The 16,406-nt window shown below is 41.9% G+C and overlaps 1 protein-coding gene across 1 annotated transcript in view; it reads right to left on the reverse strand.

The window, feature by feature from the left end:
- The window catches only part of RGS22 (regulator of G protein signaling 22), a gene marked incomplete at its 3' end in the record, with an annotated part of 106,595 nt that overhangs the window by 71,115 nt on the left and 19,074 nt on the right, over positions 1-16,406 (reverse strand). Inside the window, exons 4-8 of the mRNA XM_080646489.1 lie at positions 15,361-15,582; positions 8,708-8,793; positions 7,883-8,051; positions 3,254-3,371; positions 1,655-2,267 (exon numbers count right to left, since the gene is read on the reverse strand). Of these exons, the coding sequence (XP_080502615.1) occupies positions 1,655-2,267; positions 3,254-3,371; positions 7,883-8,051; positions 8,708-8,793; positions 15,361-15,582 (1,208 nt within the window). The remainder of the gene's footprint in view (positions 1-1,654; positions 2,268-3,253; positions 3,372-7,882; positions 8,052-8,707; positions 8,794-15,360; positions 15,583-16,406) is intronic.

A 16,406-nucleotide genomic window follows, 5' to 3' on the forward strand; every position in this document is an offset into this window, starting at 1 on the left:
AGGATCCGGGGAAAAGGCCAGGAAATGAATGCTCCCCTGGGCCTTCAGAAGGCCCTGCATATCCATCTCAGACCTCTAACCTCCTAACTGTAAGAGAATACATTTGTGTTGCTTCAAGTCAATACACGTGTGGTAATCTGTTACATGAACAATAGGAACTAATACAATACTGATCCTGGAGAAACTCAGTAGGTTGTTTGCATCTAACTTCCCTAATGTGTCTTGAGAAGTGGCCGTGGCCTTCCTTCCACCTCAGCATCAATCGGGTCATGTTTCACATCCAACCACTTGGTAACCCCTGCTCCTATAACTAGTGTAACCATGAGCTCTATGATCTCAACGCCACGGGAATGACTGGAATGGACCAGTCACGAGTACATACTCAGTCAAATCCTTAGTGAGAATTGTGATCTGCTATGGTTGATCTGCTTCAGAGCACATCAGGAAAAACACAGACAAGGTAAGGACTCTCCTAAAGCAGGGTCCTCTTGGGATTCTTAAGACTCACTGTGGCCCTAGCTGGGTTGGCTCAGTGGATAGAGTGTCGGCCTGCAGACTGAAGGATCCCGGTTTCGATTCTGGTCAAGGGCACATGCCCAGGATTGCAGGCTCGATCCCCAGTGGGGATAAAAAATATTTTTAAAAAACAAAATGGCCCTAGCTGATTTAGCTCAGTGGAAGAGCTAAATCATCTCATCATTGATGTTTCTATCTCTCTCTCCCTCTCCCTTCCTCTCTGAAATTAATAAAAATCTATTTTTTTAAAAAAAAAGACTCACTGTGATCTAAAACATACACAGCAGCCACACAAAGACCTGCACCCCAGCTGGCCTCCAGGGGGCTCTCTAGAGGCTATCCAGTATGGTATCTGGCAGACAGCTCATTCAGATATACAATTCTAAGTGGCATCCAATTAAAGATCATGAAATTTGTTAACCAAGCAGAGGCTAGAAACAGCAGGTCCTTACATTGTTATAAGGTATCTTTTATATAATGTATATTATGCCAGTGTGATCTATAACATAATTTTTTCCATAAAAATATATCACTGAAATGTTATAAAAATAAAACAGAATGATAAATTTGAAAGCAGGTTTAGAATCTCTGGGGGAAAACTTATTCAAACCCAAGTAATTGCTGCTGTTAGTATCTACTAGTAAAAGCTTTGAGATCACAGAACTAGTGGAATCAATATTATTATAATAAAACTTGAGGCCCGGTGCATGAATTTGTGCATGGGTGGGATCTGGCCGGTCGGGGGGAGGGGACATCAGAGGTTGGCCAGCCGTCCCTGCCCCTGATCGGGGTGGGAGGGTCCTGATTGAGATGGGGGGGCGGAGTCCGATCGGGGCCGCAGTGCGCATCAAAGCAACCAGTCGTTCCGGTTGTTCCAGTCATTCTGGCATTCCAGTTGCTTGGCTTTTATATATATACATATACATATATACATATACATATATATATATATATGTATATGTATATATGTATATGTATATATATAAAAATATATGTAAATTTTATTACTCATCCCTCTAAAAATATACATTACATTTTTATATTTATTTCAGGTTTTCTGCTTGAGAAAGAATGCTACCCAAATTAATATTCCACCATTTGTTTTTTTAAATTACTGAAAAATAAAAAATAGTAATACCTGTGATGTCTTCCAGCATCCTTAAGAACTTTTAACCTCTCAATATCCATCCATAGCCACCAATATCTCTCCCCTAATGTACCTTTCATAAATGTCTTAAATCTTTCGAACTCCTTCCTATTGCCAATGTCATAAGTTTTGTGAGAAAAGCACCAATCAGCCCTGATTTCTGAGCCAGTGCTCTCTCGCTTTGAATCTGCTTCTTCTAATCTCTCTTCTGCCTTTTCCTTCGTGGGTTGAGTCGTTTCACATAACACATCATTCTTGTCAGGAGTAAGCTCAAACTCATCAACTATCACTTCTGTTAGATTGTTGAAATTTATGTAACCTGGACCTTCTCTAAATGGCTCGCCAAGAATTTGATTAATTACTACTGCCAAAATAAAGTTTATATAGGACATTAAAAATTCTTCATAAGTTGAGAAATGGAATGTCCGGCTTTCAGCATCCGGTTGCTTTTCAAGGTATATTCTCAGAAGAGCATGAGAAGGAGTATCTGGCAGAGCTACAGACCCTTCCTCCTCTTCTTCTTCCAATTCAGAAAGGACTCTAGTGGCTTTAGATGGGTCCTTTTGCATCCTGGGGTGAACTCCATCATCAAAGATAACACTCTCTGTATTAAATAATAAAAAGGCTATTAGGTCATATATGGATACAGAAGACATTTTTATACTAACTAGATGTTACAGAGCCATGATGGCAAATGAGTTTATTATCACAGGTGGTGACTGCATGGACCAGGGAGGAGTCTAAAGCCACCCTTGTGGAGACAAAACTGCCAACAGGGGTTAGCCATGTCTTCCCTGGATGGGGAAGGGAGTAGGGGCAGATGAACTAAATATTTGACAGCCCTGTGCAGAATGTGTAATATTTTATGCTGATATAGGATGCCAATACATAAAGGACAACTCCAGTAAAGCATGTGAATATGTACATTACCCAATTGTAGAAGCATACTGCGTTTCGTTGTGCTTAGTCTTATTGCACTACACAGATATTGTGTCTTTTACAAACTGAAGGTTTGTGGCAGCTCTAAGTGAAGCAAGTTTATTGGCACCATTTTTCCAACAGCATGTGCCTGCTTCGTGTCTCTGTGTCACATTGTGGAATTCTTGCAGTATTTCAAACCTTTTCATTATTATTGTACTTATGGTGACCCTGATCGGTGATCTTTGTTGTTACCAGGGCAAAATCATCCACCAGCAAAGATTACGACTCACTGAAGGCTCTGATGATGGTAGCATTTTGTAGCAATAAAGCATTTTTAAATTAAGGTACAGTATATACATTTTAACGTAATTTTATTGCACACTTAATAGATCACAATATAATGTAAGCATAGCTTTTATATGCGCGGGGAAACCCAAAAAAATCGTGTGGCTCGTTTTATTGCGATATTTGCTTTATTGTGGTTGTCTGGAATCCAACCTACAATAGCCATGAGGTATGCCTGCATGTGCTGTAATATTTCATGTTGTATGATAGAGTCAAATTAGCTACCATAGATAACAAGACCGTACATGTTGTACTGTAAGGCCAGAACGGCAGCAGAAGACTTAAAGAGGAGTTCTAAAGTCGTCCGTGTCCTTTTCTGCTTACCAGATACAGAGGAAATGAACGGTGCATCAGCTCGGCTGTGGAGTGCAGGGAAGGTTGACACTGTTTGCTGACTTTGTTTAGCTAATGCAAACCAGTCTTTCGTTTCTGAATAGGAAGCCTAGGAAGAAAGCAGCACATGCGTTTAGTGTAAGATCAGCACTATTCTTCCCATCACAGACTTGGGCAAATCATTATGACAGCATTCAATATGCATTGTACAACGTGTAAGGGGAAAATTATGCCATGAAAAAAAAAAAGAAGGTTATTCACAGAAAAAAAAAAAAAGTATTAGCTAAGAGAATAATGGGGAGGAAATTTCAATTCGGATACATTTCACCTTAGATGCCCAGAGGAAAAAAATGAGCCCAATATCCATCACAGGCTTCACTCTTCCACCAAAGGCAGGCCACGTCACCCCTGGAGTCACTACCGCTTCGTGCTATCTCCCTTTAACTTGGCAGTCACCAGGACTCATGGGTCCTTGGATGCCTCTTTTGCCAGCAGCTCCCATTTTACAGCCTTCCCCAATATTTCATGCCCCTAAATCTGTGGGACCTGGCTCAGTGTTTTTAACAACTCCTCCCTAATATGACAGACGACTTACTCTCAGGAGCACAGGAAACATCTCGAAGCTCAACTGCCACTTCGCCTTCGATTCGGTGTTTATAACTTTGCTTGGAACGGACGCTGCCTGAAGACTGACTCCTGACTCAACCTACCCCCGGATGTAGCCTTCAATTTTTCCGTTGCTTTGTGTGCCCTTAAGCCAGTTGTTCCAAATCTCAAGCTGACTCTCAGCTTCTAGAATCCCAGTCCTAAGAAGCCCTTTATCTCACCCTTCTGGGCAAAATTCCTCTGCCTGAGTTTCTCAGTGACATCCTCATCTGTTTTTCTAAGAGAACCAAAGTTCAACATAAGCAGAGAAGGGAGCTTCCAGCATTGATCTCTCATCTCCTTCCTCCAACGGAGTTGGCTGCTGGCCCTTAGCCTCAGGAACGCTCTCAGAAGAGGCAGGCAGGCCTCAAGTGGAATAGGTACTGTTCCCTGACTATTGTGCAGAATTCTCTGAGCAATCAGGCCGCACGATGAGATCAAAAGCAGGAGAGAGAAATGAGAGGTGCTGTATGTTTAGTCACTGATCCCTCTAAGGGGTAAGGTTTTCTGTGGATAAAAGTTGTGCCACCCTAACTATGCTTTTGGGGATATTGATTTTGAGCTGGTTATTAAGAGACAAAAGGACTCAGAAAGAACCTTTGACCCACCCCCTTACCTGTTCAAACACTTTGGGGAGAAACACCTACTTAATGGAAGGGAGCAGCACCTTAGCAGAGGAACAGGAACTAAATGTGTCCACAGGAAAAAATCTAATAAAGCCCATTTGTTGAACTTCCCTCTGTGTCCCACGGTTTGGGGTGGTGGTGGTGGTGGTGGGGGGGGGACCCAGCTAGAATGTGTTTGCCACATGTTTGCTCTTTCTTCCTGTGAATTGCCTACTTTCTTTTGGAAAATCCCAAACCTCTGACCCCTTCTCCTTAGTCCAGAATGGCACATAGACCCCAACTGGCCCAGTGCATCCCCGGGTCTCTATTCTGGTACCCCACATGTACATTGTAATACATTTGGGACATTTTTCACCTGTTAATCTGTTTCTGTTCGTTGGATTATTAGCCAGGCCAGAAGAACTTAGAAAAGTGGGAGGGAAATTATTTTTTCGTGCTCCTATACGTTGAAAGACTCTCATTTCCTTTTGTTTCATCTTTTCCTTCCTTTAAAACAGTGGTTCTCAACCTTCCTAATGCCGCGACCCTTTAATACAGTTCCTCATGTTGTGGTGACCCCCAACCATAAAATTATTTTTGTTGCTACTTCATAACTGTAATTTTGCTACTGTTATGAATTGTAATGTAAATATCTGTGTTTTCCGATGGTCTTAGGCTCTACAGCAGCGGTTCTCAACCTGTGGGTCGTGACCTACAGATTGAGAACTGCTAGCAGGGTCGCCTAAGACCATCGGAAAACAACATATTTACATTACATGACCTAAGACCAATCTGTAGGTCATGACCCACAGGTTGAGAACCGCTGCTGTAGAGCCTAAGACCATCGGAAAACACAGATATTTATATTACGACTCATAACAGTAGCAAAATTATAGTTATGAAGTAGCAACAAAAATAATTTTATGGTTGGGGGTCACCACAACATGAGGAACTGTATTAAAGGGTTGCGGCATTAGAAAGGTTGAGAACCACTGCTTTTAAACCAAGTCATTTATTATTACTTAAATGTTCTTTCAGTGTATATTTATTGAGTGACTTCTCTATTCCTAGCAGTATCCTAAGCAGTAAGAGGAGACCAAATTAGGGAATTTTCAAGGAATTGAGAGAGACCAATATGTAAGAGCGCTTTTTATTTCAAGTGTGAAAAAAAAGAGAAGAGAAGATAGGGGAGAAAGAAGCAGTGAGTGAGGCATACAAGCAGTTAGCTATTCCACTTTACACTTTTAAGAGATGGATCAACTGTTCATGTTTAGATGGTATAACTGGAGACCCAAAGAAATGTTACCAATTATCATAAAGATTGATCCCTATCTAGTTTCATGGTTTAAATGATCTAAGGATCCAGAGAACTTTGATTCCTTAAACTTCAAAAGCTATTAAAAAGATAGTTTAAGTATTAAGTGGACCAAAATGAGGTTTTTTTTATCACAGGAAATAGAAGAGGAAAAAAAGCTTGGATTTTACTCGCTTATATTTGACTAGAGGCCCAGTGCATGAAATTCGTGCATGGGTGGGGTCCCTAGGCCTGGCCAGCGATCAGGGCCAATCAGGGCCTTTCTGCTGGCTGCCTGCTGGGGCCTGCAGCCAAGGGGAAGGACCAGGGGAGGTTGGCCGGCCATAGGGAGGGACCGGGGAGGTTGGCCAGCTGTGGGAGGTTGGCTGAGTGAGTGCACTGATCACCAGGGGGCAGCTCCTGCATTGAGTGTCTGCCCCCTGGTGGTCAGTGCATATCACAGTGACTCATCGTTCTGGTTGCTTAGGCTTTTATATATATACTAGAGGCCCGGTGCACAAAATTTGTGCATGTGGGGGGTCCCCCTCAGCCCAGCCTGCACCCTCTCCAATCTGGGACCCCTTGGGGGATGTCTGACTGCTGGTTTAGGCCCAATCCTGGCAGTCGGACATCCCTCTCACAATCCAGGACCACTGGCTCCTAACCACTCACCTTCCTGCATGCCTAATCGCCCCTAACCCATCTACCCACCTGTCTGATCACCCCTAACCACCTCGGCCTGCCTGCCTCCAACTGCTCCCCTGCTGACTTGATTGCCACTAACTGCTCCCCTGCTAGCCTCATCACCCCTAACTACTCCCCTGCTGACCTGATCACCCCTAACCACCTCTGCCTCGGCCCCCGCACCCAGGACCCTGGTTTCCCTCCTCCAGCCAGCCGTAGGCACCTGGGACCTGGGCCGGTTTTGCCTGGGCCGGCCGCAGGCGCCCAGGACCAGGGGCGGCTTCACCCAGGCTGGCCGCAGCCACAGGCACCCGGGACAGTGGGCGACTTCGCCCAGGCCCAGCTTTGTCAGGAAGGACGTCCGGAAGACATCCAGTCTAATTAGCATATTACCCTTTTATTCATATAGGTAGATTACATTTATATATAGGGAATCAGAACTTTCCCCCCAAATGAATTCTTCCCTCTGCATGTTTACTGACCTCTACTCTCAGTACACATTTTATGACATTCCTGATATTTCTATAATATGTAAGTTAAAAGAAAAAAAAAATAAACCCTTCAAAATAAGTATAAGAATGAAAAATGTGCCTTTGATACATCCCTAAGCATTACTCAGTGGAAATAATGGGAATGGCATAATTTAAAACAAATATCACTTATAGAAATGCCAAACTACAAAATTAAATAGAAGCTACACACGAATACAAATGTTCAAATAAGATAGGATAAGTCTGTACATTCCAACAGAGATGGCAAATAGGTTTCCTCTTATATGACATCTTTGATCAATTGGAAGTGCCTGCCTAAAGTGCTGTGTTGAAAAGATTTTGGAGCCAAGTCCTATAGCTCAGTAGGAAAATTGCCATGATTGATTAGCAATGAACAGAAACTAGGAGAGTATCAACACATGGGCCACATATTTGACATTCCGGATTTTGTCCAGAATTGTGTATTGGAAGTATATTCCAAGAGAGGGAATCTGATAATCAGAGGCAAAAGATCATCTCCTGCTTGTATATTTCTTTTGGGCCAGGCTGATGGACTCAAATATTGGGGTCCCAGTAACAGTCATAGAATAATAAAAATTTGGAATGAACAATAAAACCATCTCTATAATTCAGTTACCCATGTTTCCCTGGGTGACAATGAACATGTTCTTCAATCTTGCATCTGTTCCTTCATACTCATGAGAATAATTCTAATTACATTTCAGGTGAATGAGTGCAGAGCAAATGAGTGAGTAGGAAGCCACAAGAATTTTTGTTAAAACTGCCTTTTGAAGTATCTGAAATAATTTTCCTTATTCAAGTGGTCCAAATGAAATGCATGTTTCTAAAATGAGAAGTTTTATTGAAGTGCGAATTCACAAAGAAACATTCATATTTTTACCTCGCCAAGAGAAATGTAGAACTTCTTCATAATGATATCATTGCCATCTTCAATGACAGGAGGTGGTGGAGTGGGTACTTTCCTCATGACCCAGGGAGAAAAAGCTGTATCTAGTGTGATATTCATGCCTGATTTACTCCATCTCACTTGCGAGACCAATTTTGCTAACCTGCATTTTAGAAAGCATACAAATTTGAAGCAAGTTTAAAATATGGTGGAATTCCGGGGCGGGGGGGGGGGGGGGACGGACACTAAAACTTTATTTCATGTATTCAAGCCAATTTCCCTTCCTAACTCTGCAATATGATTCTCTTAGGATCTGCTCAAATTAATAGCTTATTCATAGAACTTCAAATTAATAATGATTGTTTAACTTATTTTATTTATATTTTTAAAATGACTGTTATAAGCAAAGGTCATATTTTAGTAAAGCTTCAGAATGTTTGGGTACGTATACTTGAAAAATCAGACACAGAAAAGATAAACTTGACTCTGCACCATAACATTCTGTCTTTTTCATGACACACTTTCAGTTTGTAATACCCTACACATAAATGCCATTATCACCTGATAAGTAGATAATTTAAAAAATATAACGATTGAAGAAGCACAACTGAAGTACATTTCTTAGGTCCTGTTTCTGTGAAATCTCTTTGGGAAAGTTACGTGGTTTTTACCAATGCTCTATAATTCTTATACTATAGCAACTGGGATTCGCACTCCGATGGATTTAAATGAGTTTCATTAAGAAAGTACAGAAAAATAATTTTGGGTTAAAAAGAAGTCAGCATTTAAAAAGTATGTACACTAATGAGACTACAATACCTGTATTCAAAATAGCAATCACTTTCCAGAAATGCTGGAAGTCTTTCTTTTTTGATCCACTGAATGCCTTGTTCACGATTCAGACACTATTCGAGGACAAGGGAGAAAGAAAAAGAATGTCAAGGAATAATCAGCTTTTAGGACAATTAGGGCCTCTTCACTGGAGCAACAGTGACCTCCAGCTACTACTTGGAGCCCTGCCTCTCTACCTTCTATTCGCATATGGGCCAGAACCCTGAGTCACAAATTTGAAGCCACTTCTTGCCTTTTAGTGCTTCTTTAACTCTCTCAACAACCCTGCATCAACTATCATCTCCATTTCACAGGTTAACAAACTGAATCCAGAGTTAAGTTACTGTTGAAGGAAGAGGAATGAGATAAAACTCAGTCAATCTCACTATCTTCATAGTCATAACATGGATTTAAAATAACCCCTATCAGAAAAAGCTAACCAGAACGCTTGGTAAGGCCACTGTGGTCACTGAGGGCCTGTTGTCCTTCCAATTTTAGGAAATTTTGTTAAATAATTACATCCCCAACCACTATCCTGGAGATACAAAGGTAAATAAGAAAGATAAGAGACCCTGTCCTTAAGGAGCTTGCAGATGATCCAATAGGTAATAATAGTTGAGTGTTGCAAAGGCCATAAGCCCAGGCTTCTGTGGGAGGTCACATTGGGCACTAAAACAGCAAAGATTTCCAAAAGAACATGCCACTCGGCCTCTGACCTGAAGCATGATTAGCCAGGTTGCAGAGGAGGGGAGCAGGAAAGGAACCAAAGATACATTTATTACAACTACATCACAGGCTGAGATTTCAGAGATGGTGGGAGAAGGCTGGAAAAGCAGGCAGGGACCTGGTTATGACTAGTCTTTAAATAACATTAAAGAGTTTACATTCTATCTTGAGGTTGTGAGGGCCATACAATATTATGAAAGAGTAACTAGGTTGCTATTCATCCTAAAACATGTACTCACTATGGGTTCTATTTTGCCTTATAGTCACTTTTTCCAGAATTTTAAAGAATGTGAGTACCTTAGACACGAAACAAAGGCTCCTGACAAGTAAAACTACCAACAGAGTACACACCGCAGCCAGGCAATGTGTCTGCCTTTATGTGGCTTCCACTGGTCACCTGCTAAGCAGGGGTGGGGAACCTTTTTTTTTTTTTTTTTTGCCAAGGGCCATTTAGATATTTATAACATCATTCGTGGGCCATACAAAATTATCAACTTAAAAATTACGTTGCTATGAACAAAGCTTCTAGATTTATTGAATTTTGAGTCCCACCTGCGGTTGCCTTGGCCGGGCCAGACCAAATGATGAGGCCCGTGGGCCAGACATTCCCCACCCCTGTGCCAAAGCAAAAGTTGTGCTGTGGTAGTAACATCAGCGTCAACACAGACCACTGCTCGTTCCTGAGGAAACTGAAAGCTCGCACAGCAGGGCTGCCAACATCTGATAATCTGATGCTCCAGAAGGCACACCTGCGCGTAACATTGCTGACATGTGGCAAGAAGGACTGGAAAACTGAGCAAACAATGGTTTCTTCCTGTTCAGCAGAAATACACCCATTTGCCCTCACCGACGACTGTCTTCTGGGTAATCCTAATATATAAAGAGCCAGGGTCCGTAACGTCCAAAACAACCAAACGGACGACCGAATGCCAGGCTGTGCGCACAGCAGGCCCGGGTGGCGGGGACTGGCAAGTGGGCTGAACTGCTGACCTCTAGGTCCCTCCTGGGTCGGGGGTGCCGTGGCGACCCAGCACTAACTGCCGCTGCCAAGGCGGGTGTGATGCGATTGGTCGGGGGGCCCTGCCATCACCCCACGATCGCCCAGCAGAGGGAGGCCCAGGCTACCTGGCTGACAGTGGTGGGCGGGGCCTCCCTCTGTGAGGCGATCAATCATGGGGCTCCCGGACTGCGAGAGGGCGCAGGCCGGACTGAAGGAATACCCACCCCCCGCAGAGTGCACGAATTTCGTGCACCGGGCCTCTAGTAAAATAATAATAGAAGAAACCCTGGAAATAGTCAGCACCTGAAAGGTAGAATCTTGTTGACTACTCATTGCTTATCAGTGACATATAAATGATGTTTGGATCTTGTACTTAGAAAGACTGCACGTTGGCCTCTACATACACACTGACAACCATAGAAAACTCTTGAATTCTGCTTAGCACTGTATTCAGTGACACCAGACTACATATGAAGAGCAAGATAAACCCTTGAGAAATTCCACAAGATTTTCGGACTAGACAGTTCATGCAAAACCAATTTGTATAACATTTACCTCATGAACACTTCACCTATGACTCGTCCCCTTTTAAATGTTTTTGCATCTATTTGACCTAAAAATTAAATGAAAAGTTTAAAAATAAAATCAAAATTGAAGAGAAGTCTTTAAACTGCCAAAAATATATATCCCTTCAAAGTGTTTACAAGTAACTAAAATATATAAAGACCAAAAAAATACAAAACAATCCTGCCAAACATAAAATGATGCCTTAATACTTACTAGAAAGACAAAAGTAATTTACCTAAGGTAAAATTATTTAATTTTTAAAGTAAAAAAAAAAAAAATGAAAACTACACATGGTGCCAAAACAAGCCAAAGGAAAATCGTATGGGCAAAAAATGAAAAAGGATCCCAAGTCAAATTTATAGAAAAGATTCCTTTATTAACTTTTGGTCGAGAATATGTTTGTATATTTTCAGAAAATAACTCCAAGACCATGTGGATTCCTGCAACAGAGAGGAATTGACAGGACTACTTCTGCCATGAAGACAGAAGAGAAACAGTCCAGAGATGGAAGACGCTAACGACGCCTTGCCATACTAGCAGTCAGCAGCTGTGTGTCATGGCAGGTTGCCCAGGACCAAACCAGAGAGGGTCGGACCTGCATTACCACCATTTGTCCGCCATCCAGAACTGAAATATCATTGCTGACATGTACACATAAGGAACTGTTTGACATTGAAATTGGGACTCAAAAGAACTGTTGGCCCAGAAAGAAACTCACTACAGACTGATTCATTTGCCTCTCTGCATAACCATTATTGCTTGTCTCATTTTTGGTTCTTATAAGTGTATTTCTAGTATCATATGATCTCACTCATCTAGGGGAAATAATGAACAACATAAACTGATGAACAAAAACAGACCCAGAGACAGGGAAGCATCAATCAGACTGTCAAACCTCAGAGGGAAGGTAGGGGAGGGGGGGGAAGGGGGAGAGATCAACCAAAGGACTTGTATGCATGCATATAAGCCTAACCAGTGGTCACGGACAACAGGGGGATGGGGGCATGCGTGGGGAGGGGTTTGGGATGGGAATGGGGGGATGAGGACAAATATGTGATACCTTAATCAACAAAGAAATTAATAAAATAAATTAAATAAATAAAAAATAAAGAAATAAAGTAAAAAAAAATGAGTTAATAAACAAAAAGAGATAACCAAAGATTAGGGGAAACTGGCTGTAAGTAAATCATTCTAGAACTATTTCCAAGTAGCAATACACAAGCTCTCTAAAATACCTCCAGGATTAGATTAATAAAGATGATGTTCAGATGTACGAGGCAACCAAATTAAGCATGGCTATCTGCCAATAGATTATTTTGTTTAGTCAGATTTATTGTGGTATAAATTACATACAATAAAATTCATTCTTTTTAGGGTAGAGTTTTACAAGTTTTGACAAATACATAGGCATGTAACTGTGATTATATCAAGATACAGAATAGTTCTAACATCCCCCAAACATACTCGTGCCACTTTGCCGTCAATGTCTCCCTCTAACCCCAGTCCCTAGCAATCATGGATTGGTTTTTTGCCTCTATAATTTTGCCTTTTCCAGAATGCCATATAAATGGAATCAACATAGTATACAGCCTTTGACTCTGGCTTCTTTCATTTAGCATAATGCATTTGAGATTGATCTGTGTTCTTCTATGGATCACTAGTTCATTCTTTTTCATTGCTCAGTAGTACTCCACTGTGTAAATAAAGCATAGTTTATTTAACCACTTCCCAGTTAAAAGAAATCTGGGTTGCTTCTAGTTTTGGGTGATTATGAATAAAGCAATTATAAACATTCAAATACAGGTTTTTGTGAGAATATAACTGTTCAATTCTCTTGGGTAACACAGAGGAGTAGGATAAGTAGGTAGTGTGGTATATGTTTAACTTAGAACTATGAAACTGTTTTCCAAAGTGGAATCGTCACCAACAATGTAAGAGTTCTAGTTGATCAGCATCCTGGGCAGCATTTGGTATTGTCAATGTTTGTTTGCTGCTTATTTTACTCGTTCTAATAGTTATATAGAAATAGTTTAATATTATTTGCATGTGTTTGTGCACTATCTTTTTTATAGCAGCTTTATTTATATACTATAGACCTGGTGCACAAAATTCGTGCATGGGGTCCCTAGGCCTGGCCAGTGATCAGGGCCGATCAGGGCTAGGCCGATCAGGGCCTGCCGGCTGCAGAGAAAGATGGGGTGCAGGAGGTTGGCCACCGGCCCCGAGGAAGGAGCCAGCCCTTAGACCCCCTGGGAAAGGGGCTGCATCTGCCACCACCCACCCCTTGTTCCCTGTCCCAGCCTGAGGCCCAGCCCTGATGGGGCAATCGGGGCCTGCTGGTGGGGGGGAGGGACTGCAGGAGGTTGGCTGGCCAGCGGGGAGGGACCGAGGAAGGTTGGCTGGCGGGGGGGAGCGGGGGGAAGGGGGGGGACCAAGGGAGGTTGACTGGCCAGGGGAGGTTGGCTGTGGGAGTGCACCGACCACCAAGGGGCAGCTCCTACATTGAGCGTCTGCCCCCTGGTGGTCAGTGCATGTCATAGAGACCAGCCGTTCCTGTTGTTCCAGTCGTTCCAGTCGCTTAAGCTTTTATATAGAGAGAGCTAATTCCCACTCCATACAATTCACCCATTCGAAGTATAAAGTCCAATGGTTTTTCGTATATTCACAAACTCTCACCACAGATGCAGAACATTTGCATCACCCTTCATTATAGCAGTCACTCTCCATCTCACTCCAACTTCCTTACCCCTATCCCTCCATGTTGATAGTAAATCTGAGTAAATATTGTATATTTTCATATGCATATTGGTCATTTATACATTTTGGGGAGAAATGTCTATTCACACCCTTGGTCCATTCTTCAATTGGGTTGTCTTTTTATTGTTCAGTTGTAAGAGTTCTTCACCCAGTTAGATATGTCTTTACCAGATATATGACTTACAAATACTTTCTCCAATTCTGGGTTATCTTTTCACTTTCTTGGTAGTGTCCTTTGGAGATAAAAGTTTTTAATTTTTATTTATCTGTGTATGTTTTTCTTGTGCTGCTTATGCTTTTGGTGTCATATCTAAAAAAAAAAAAAAATGCCTATACCAGGTTTTGAAGATTTATGCCTATTTCTTCTAAAACATAATGCAGCCCGGCCGGCATGACTCAGTGGTTGAACCAGGAGATCACAGTTCAATTCCCAGTCAGGGCACATGCCCGGGCTGTGGGCTCGATCCCCAGTGTGGGGTGTGCAGGAGGCAACTGATCAGTGATTCTCTCTCATCATTGATGTTTCTATCTTTCTGTCCCTCTCCCTTCTTCTCTGCAATCAATAAAAATATATTTTTTAAAATAACTTAAAAAATAAAACACAATGCATTATCTTTTTTTGCCTTGCTGGGTTCAATTTCCTTATCTTTTGTGTCTATGTTTATAAGAGATATTAATTTGCAGGCTCTTCTTTTTCTTGAAATTTCCTTATCTAGTATCAGGATAAAGCTGGCACATAACCATCTCTAAATGTTTTTGTTTTTTTTAAATATATTTTATTGATATTTCACAGAGAGGAAGGGAGAGGGACAGAGAGCTAGAAACATCGATGAGAGAGAAACATCGATCAGCTGCCTCCTGCACACCTCCCACTGGGGACGTGCCCGCAACCAAGGTACATGCCCTTGACCGGAATCGAACCCGGGACCCCTCAGTCCACAGGCCAACGCTCTATCCACTGAGCCAAACTGGTTTCGGCTCTAAATGTTTAATAGAATTCACCAGTGAAATCATCTGGACCTGGAGTTTTCTTTGTGGAAATATATACATATATTTATATATATATATACATAAATATATATATATATATATATATATATATATATATATATATAAAGACTTATTTTTTATTTTTGTTAATCCTCACCAAAAGATACTTTTTCCATTGATTTTTAGAGTGAGTGGAAGGGAGGGAGGGAGGGGGAGAGAGACACACACACACATTGATTAGTTGTCTCCCGCATGTGCCCTAACCAGGGGGCTGCGGATTGAATCTGCAACCCAGGTACATGTCCTTGTCTGGGAATCGAACCCGTGACCCTTCGGTGCACCAGCCAATGCTCTAACCACTTAACACCACCAGCCACAGCAAGACTTATTTTTTTAGAGCTGTTTTAGGTTTACAACAAAATTGAGAGGAAGGTACAGAGATTTCCCAGTTACCCCCTGTCACCACACATGCATAGCCTCCCCATTATCGACATCACTCACTAGAATGGTACAGTTTTTACCGAGGATGGGCCCTCATTGACACGCCATAATCACCCAACTGTCTGTTTAGCAAGATATAAACTCAAATGCACTTTCTTACCATAACACTGTAGTTGATGTTAATGGTCTCAGCTGTAGAGGGGGCACTCATCTGAGCAGGATTAGTATCATTCTTTGCTTTTCTTACAACATCATAGATGGGATTGCGAGGTTGCTGGCTTTGTAGAATTTTTTTCAGTTGCTTTTCCAGAAGTTGTGGAGCATTGTTAACTACTTCAAAAACTCCATAATTCACATTAAACCTAATTGCCTCTGGAAAGGTCTGCAAAATAAATTGTGGAAATATGTCTTTACATTTTTAAAAACCAGAAACTCAGTTTTCAGGACTTGATATTTACATATACAGTATACACCACACACAGTTTCGTGTTTTTAATCCTTACCTCTTCCCTGTAGGAGCATGGAAATCTACTGACTACAGGTAAGGGAACCCTCTGCATCCCTCCTTCCCAGTGTACTTATGCCCATGAGGTAAGTGTCAGGGTGCATCCTAGCAGCAATGCCCTTTGCATACACATCCTACCTCTGTGCTTCTTTGTCACTGGAAATAACCACACACCGGGTCTCTATGAGCAACGTTATTCCGTTAGAAGTGGGTGGATTGCTAGGGAAGAACGAGTAAAAGAAGAAGAAATAACACGCCTGTTGTCTTTTTCATCTCCAGGAGCCACTGGTTGCCTCCAGCACACGCCCCTACCATGGCCAAGGAGCTAAAGTCTCCCTTGTCCAAAGGAGAAAATTAAGTACAATATGTTCTTCATTTAAGACTATTTCAACACCATTCTTCCCACTGAGACCAAAAAAAGTGAAAGATAACATTCTGAGCTTTTCCCAGTAATTACTAAATGCTGCCAACTTTTATTTAAAGTCAGTCAGTTAACGTACAATAGTCACGAGTCTTGAGTTTGCCTGCTTGCCACTGACTCTGGGCAAATCATTGACATGATGGGGCTCGATTTCCATCACAAGTGAAGGGTGGGTTGGCTGTGTCTTTTCCCACTTTGCCCTCCAAACACAGAATCAGGTCCCCTTTTCTGAACATTAATTTGTTTTAAGATACCTTCAGTGAGCTGCCTACTCATGTGG

The sequence above is a fragment of the Plecotus auritus genome (genome assembly GCF_963455305.1).
Source record: "Plecotus auritus genome assembly, chromosome: 11".
NCBI classification, from domain to species: Eukaryota; Metazoa; Chordata; class Mammalia; order Chiroptera; family Vespertilionidae; genus Plecotus; species Plecotus auritus.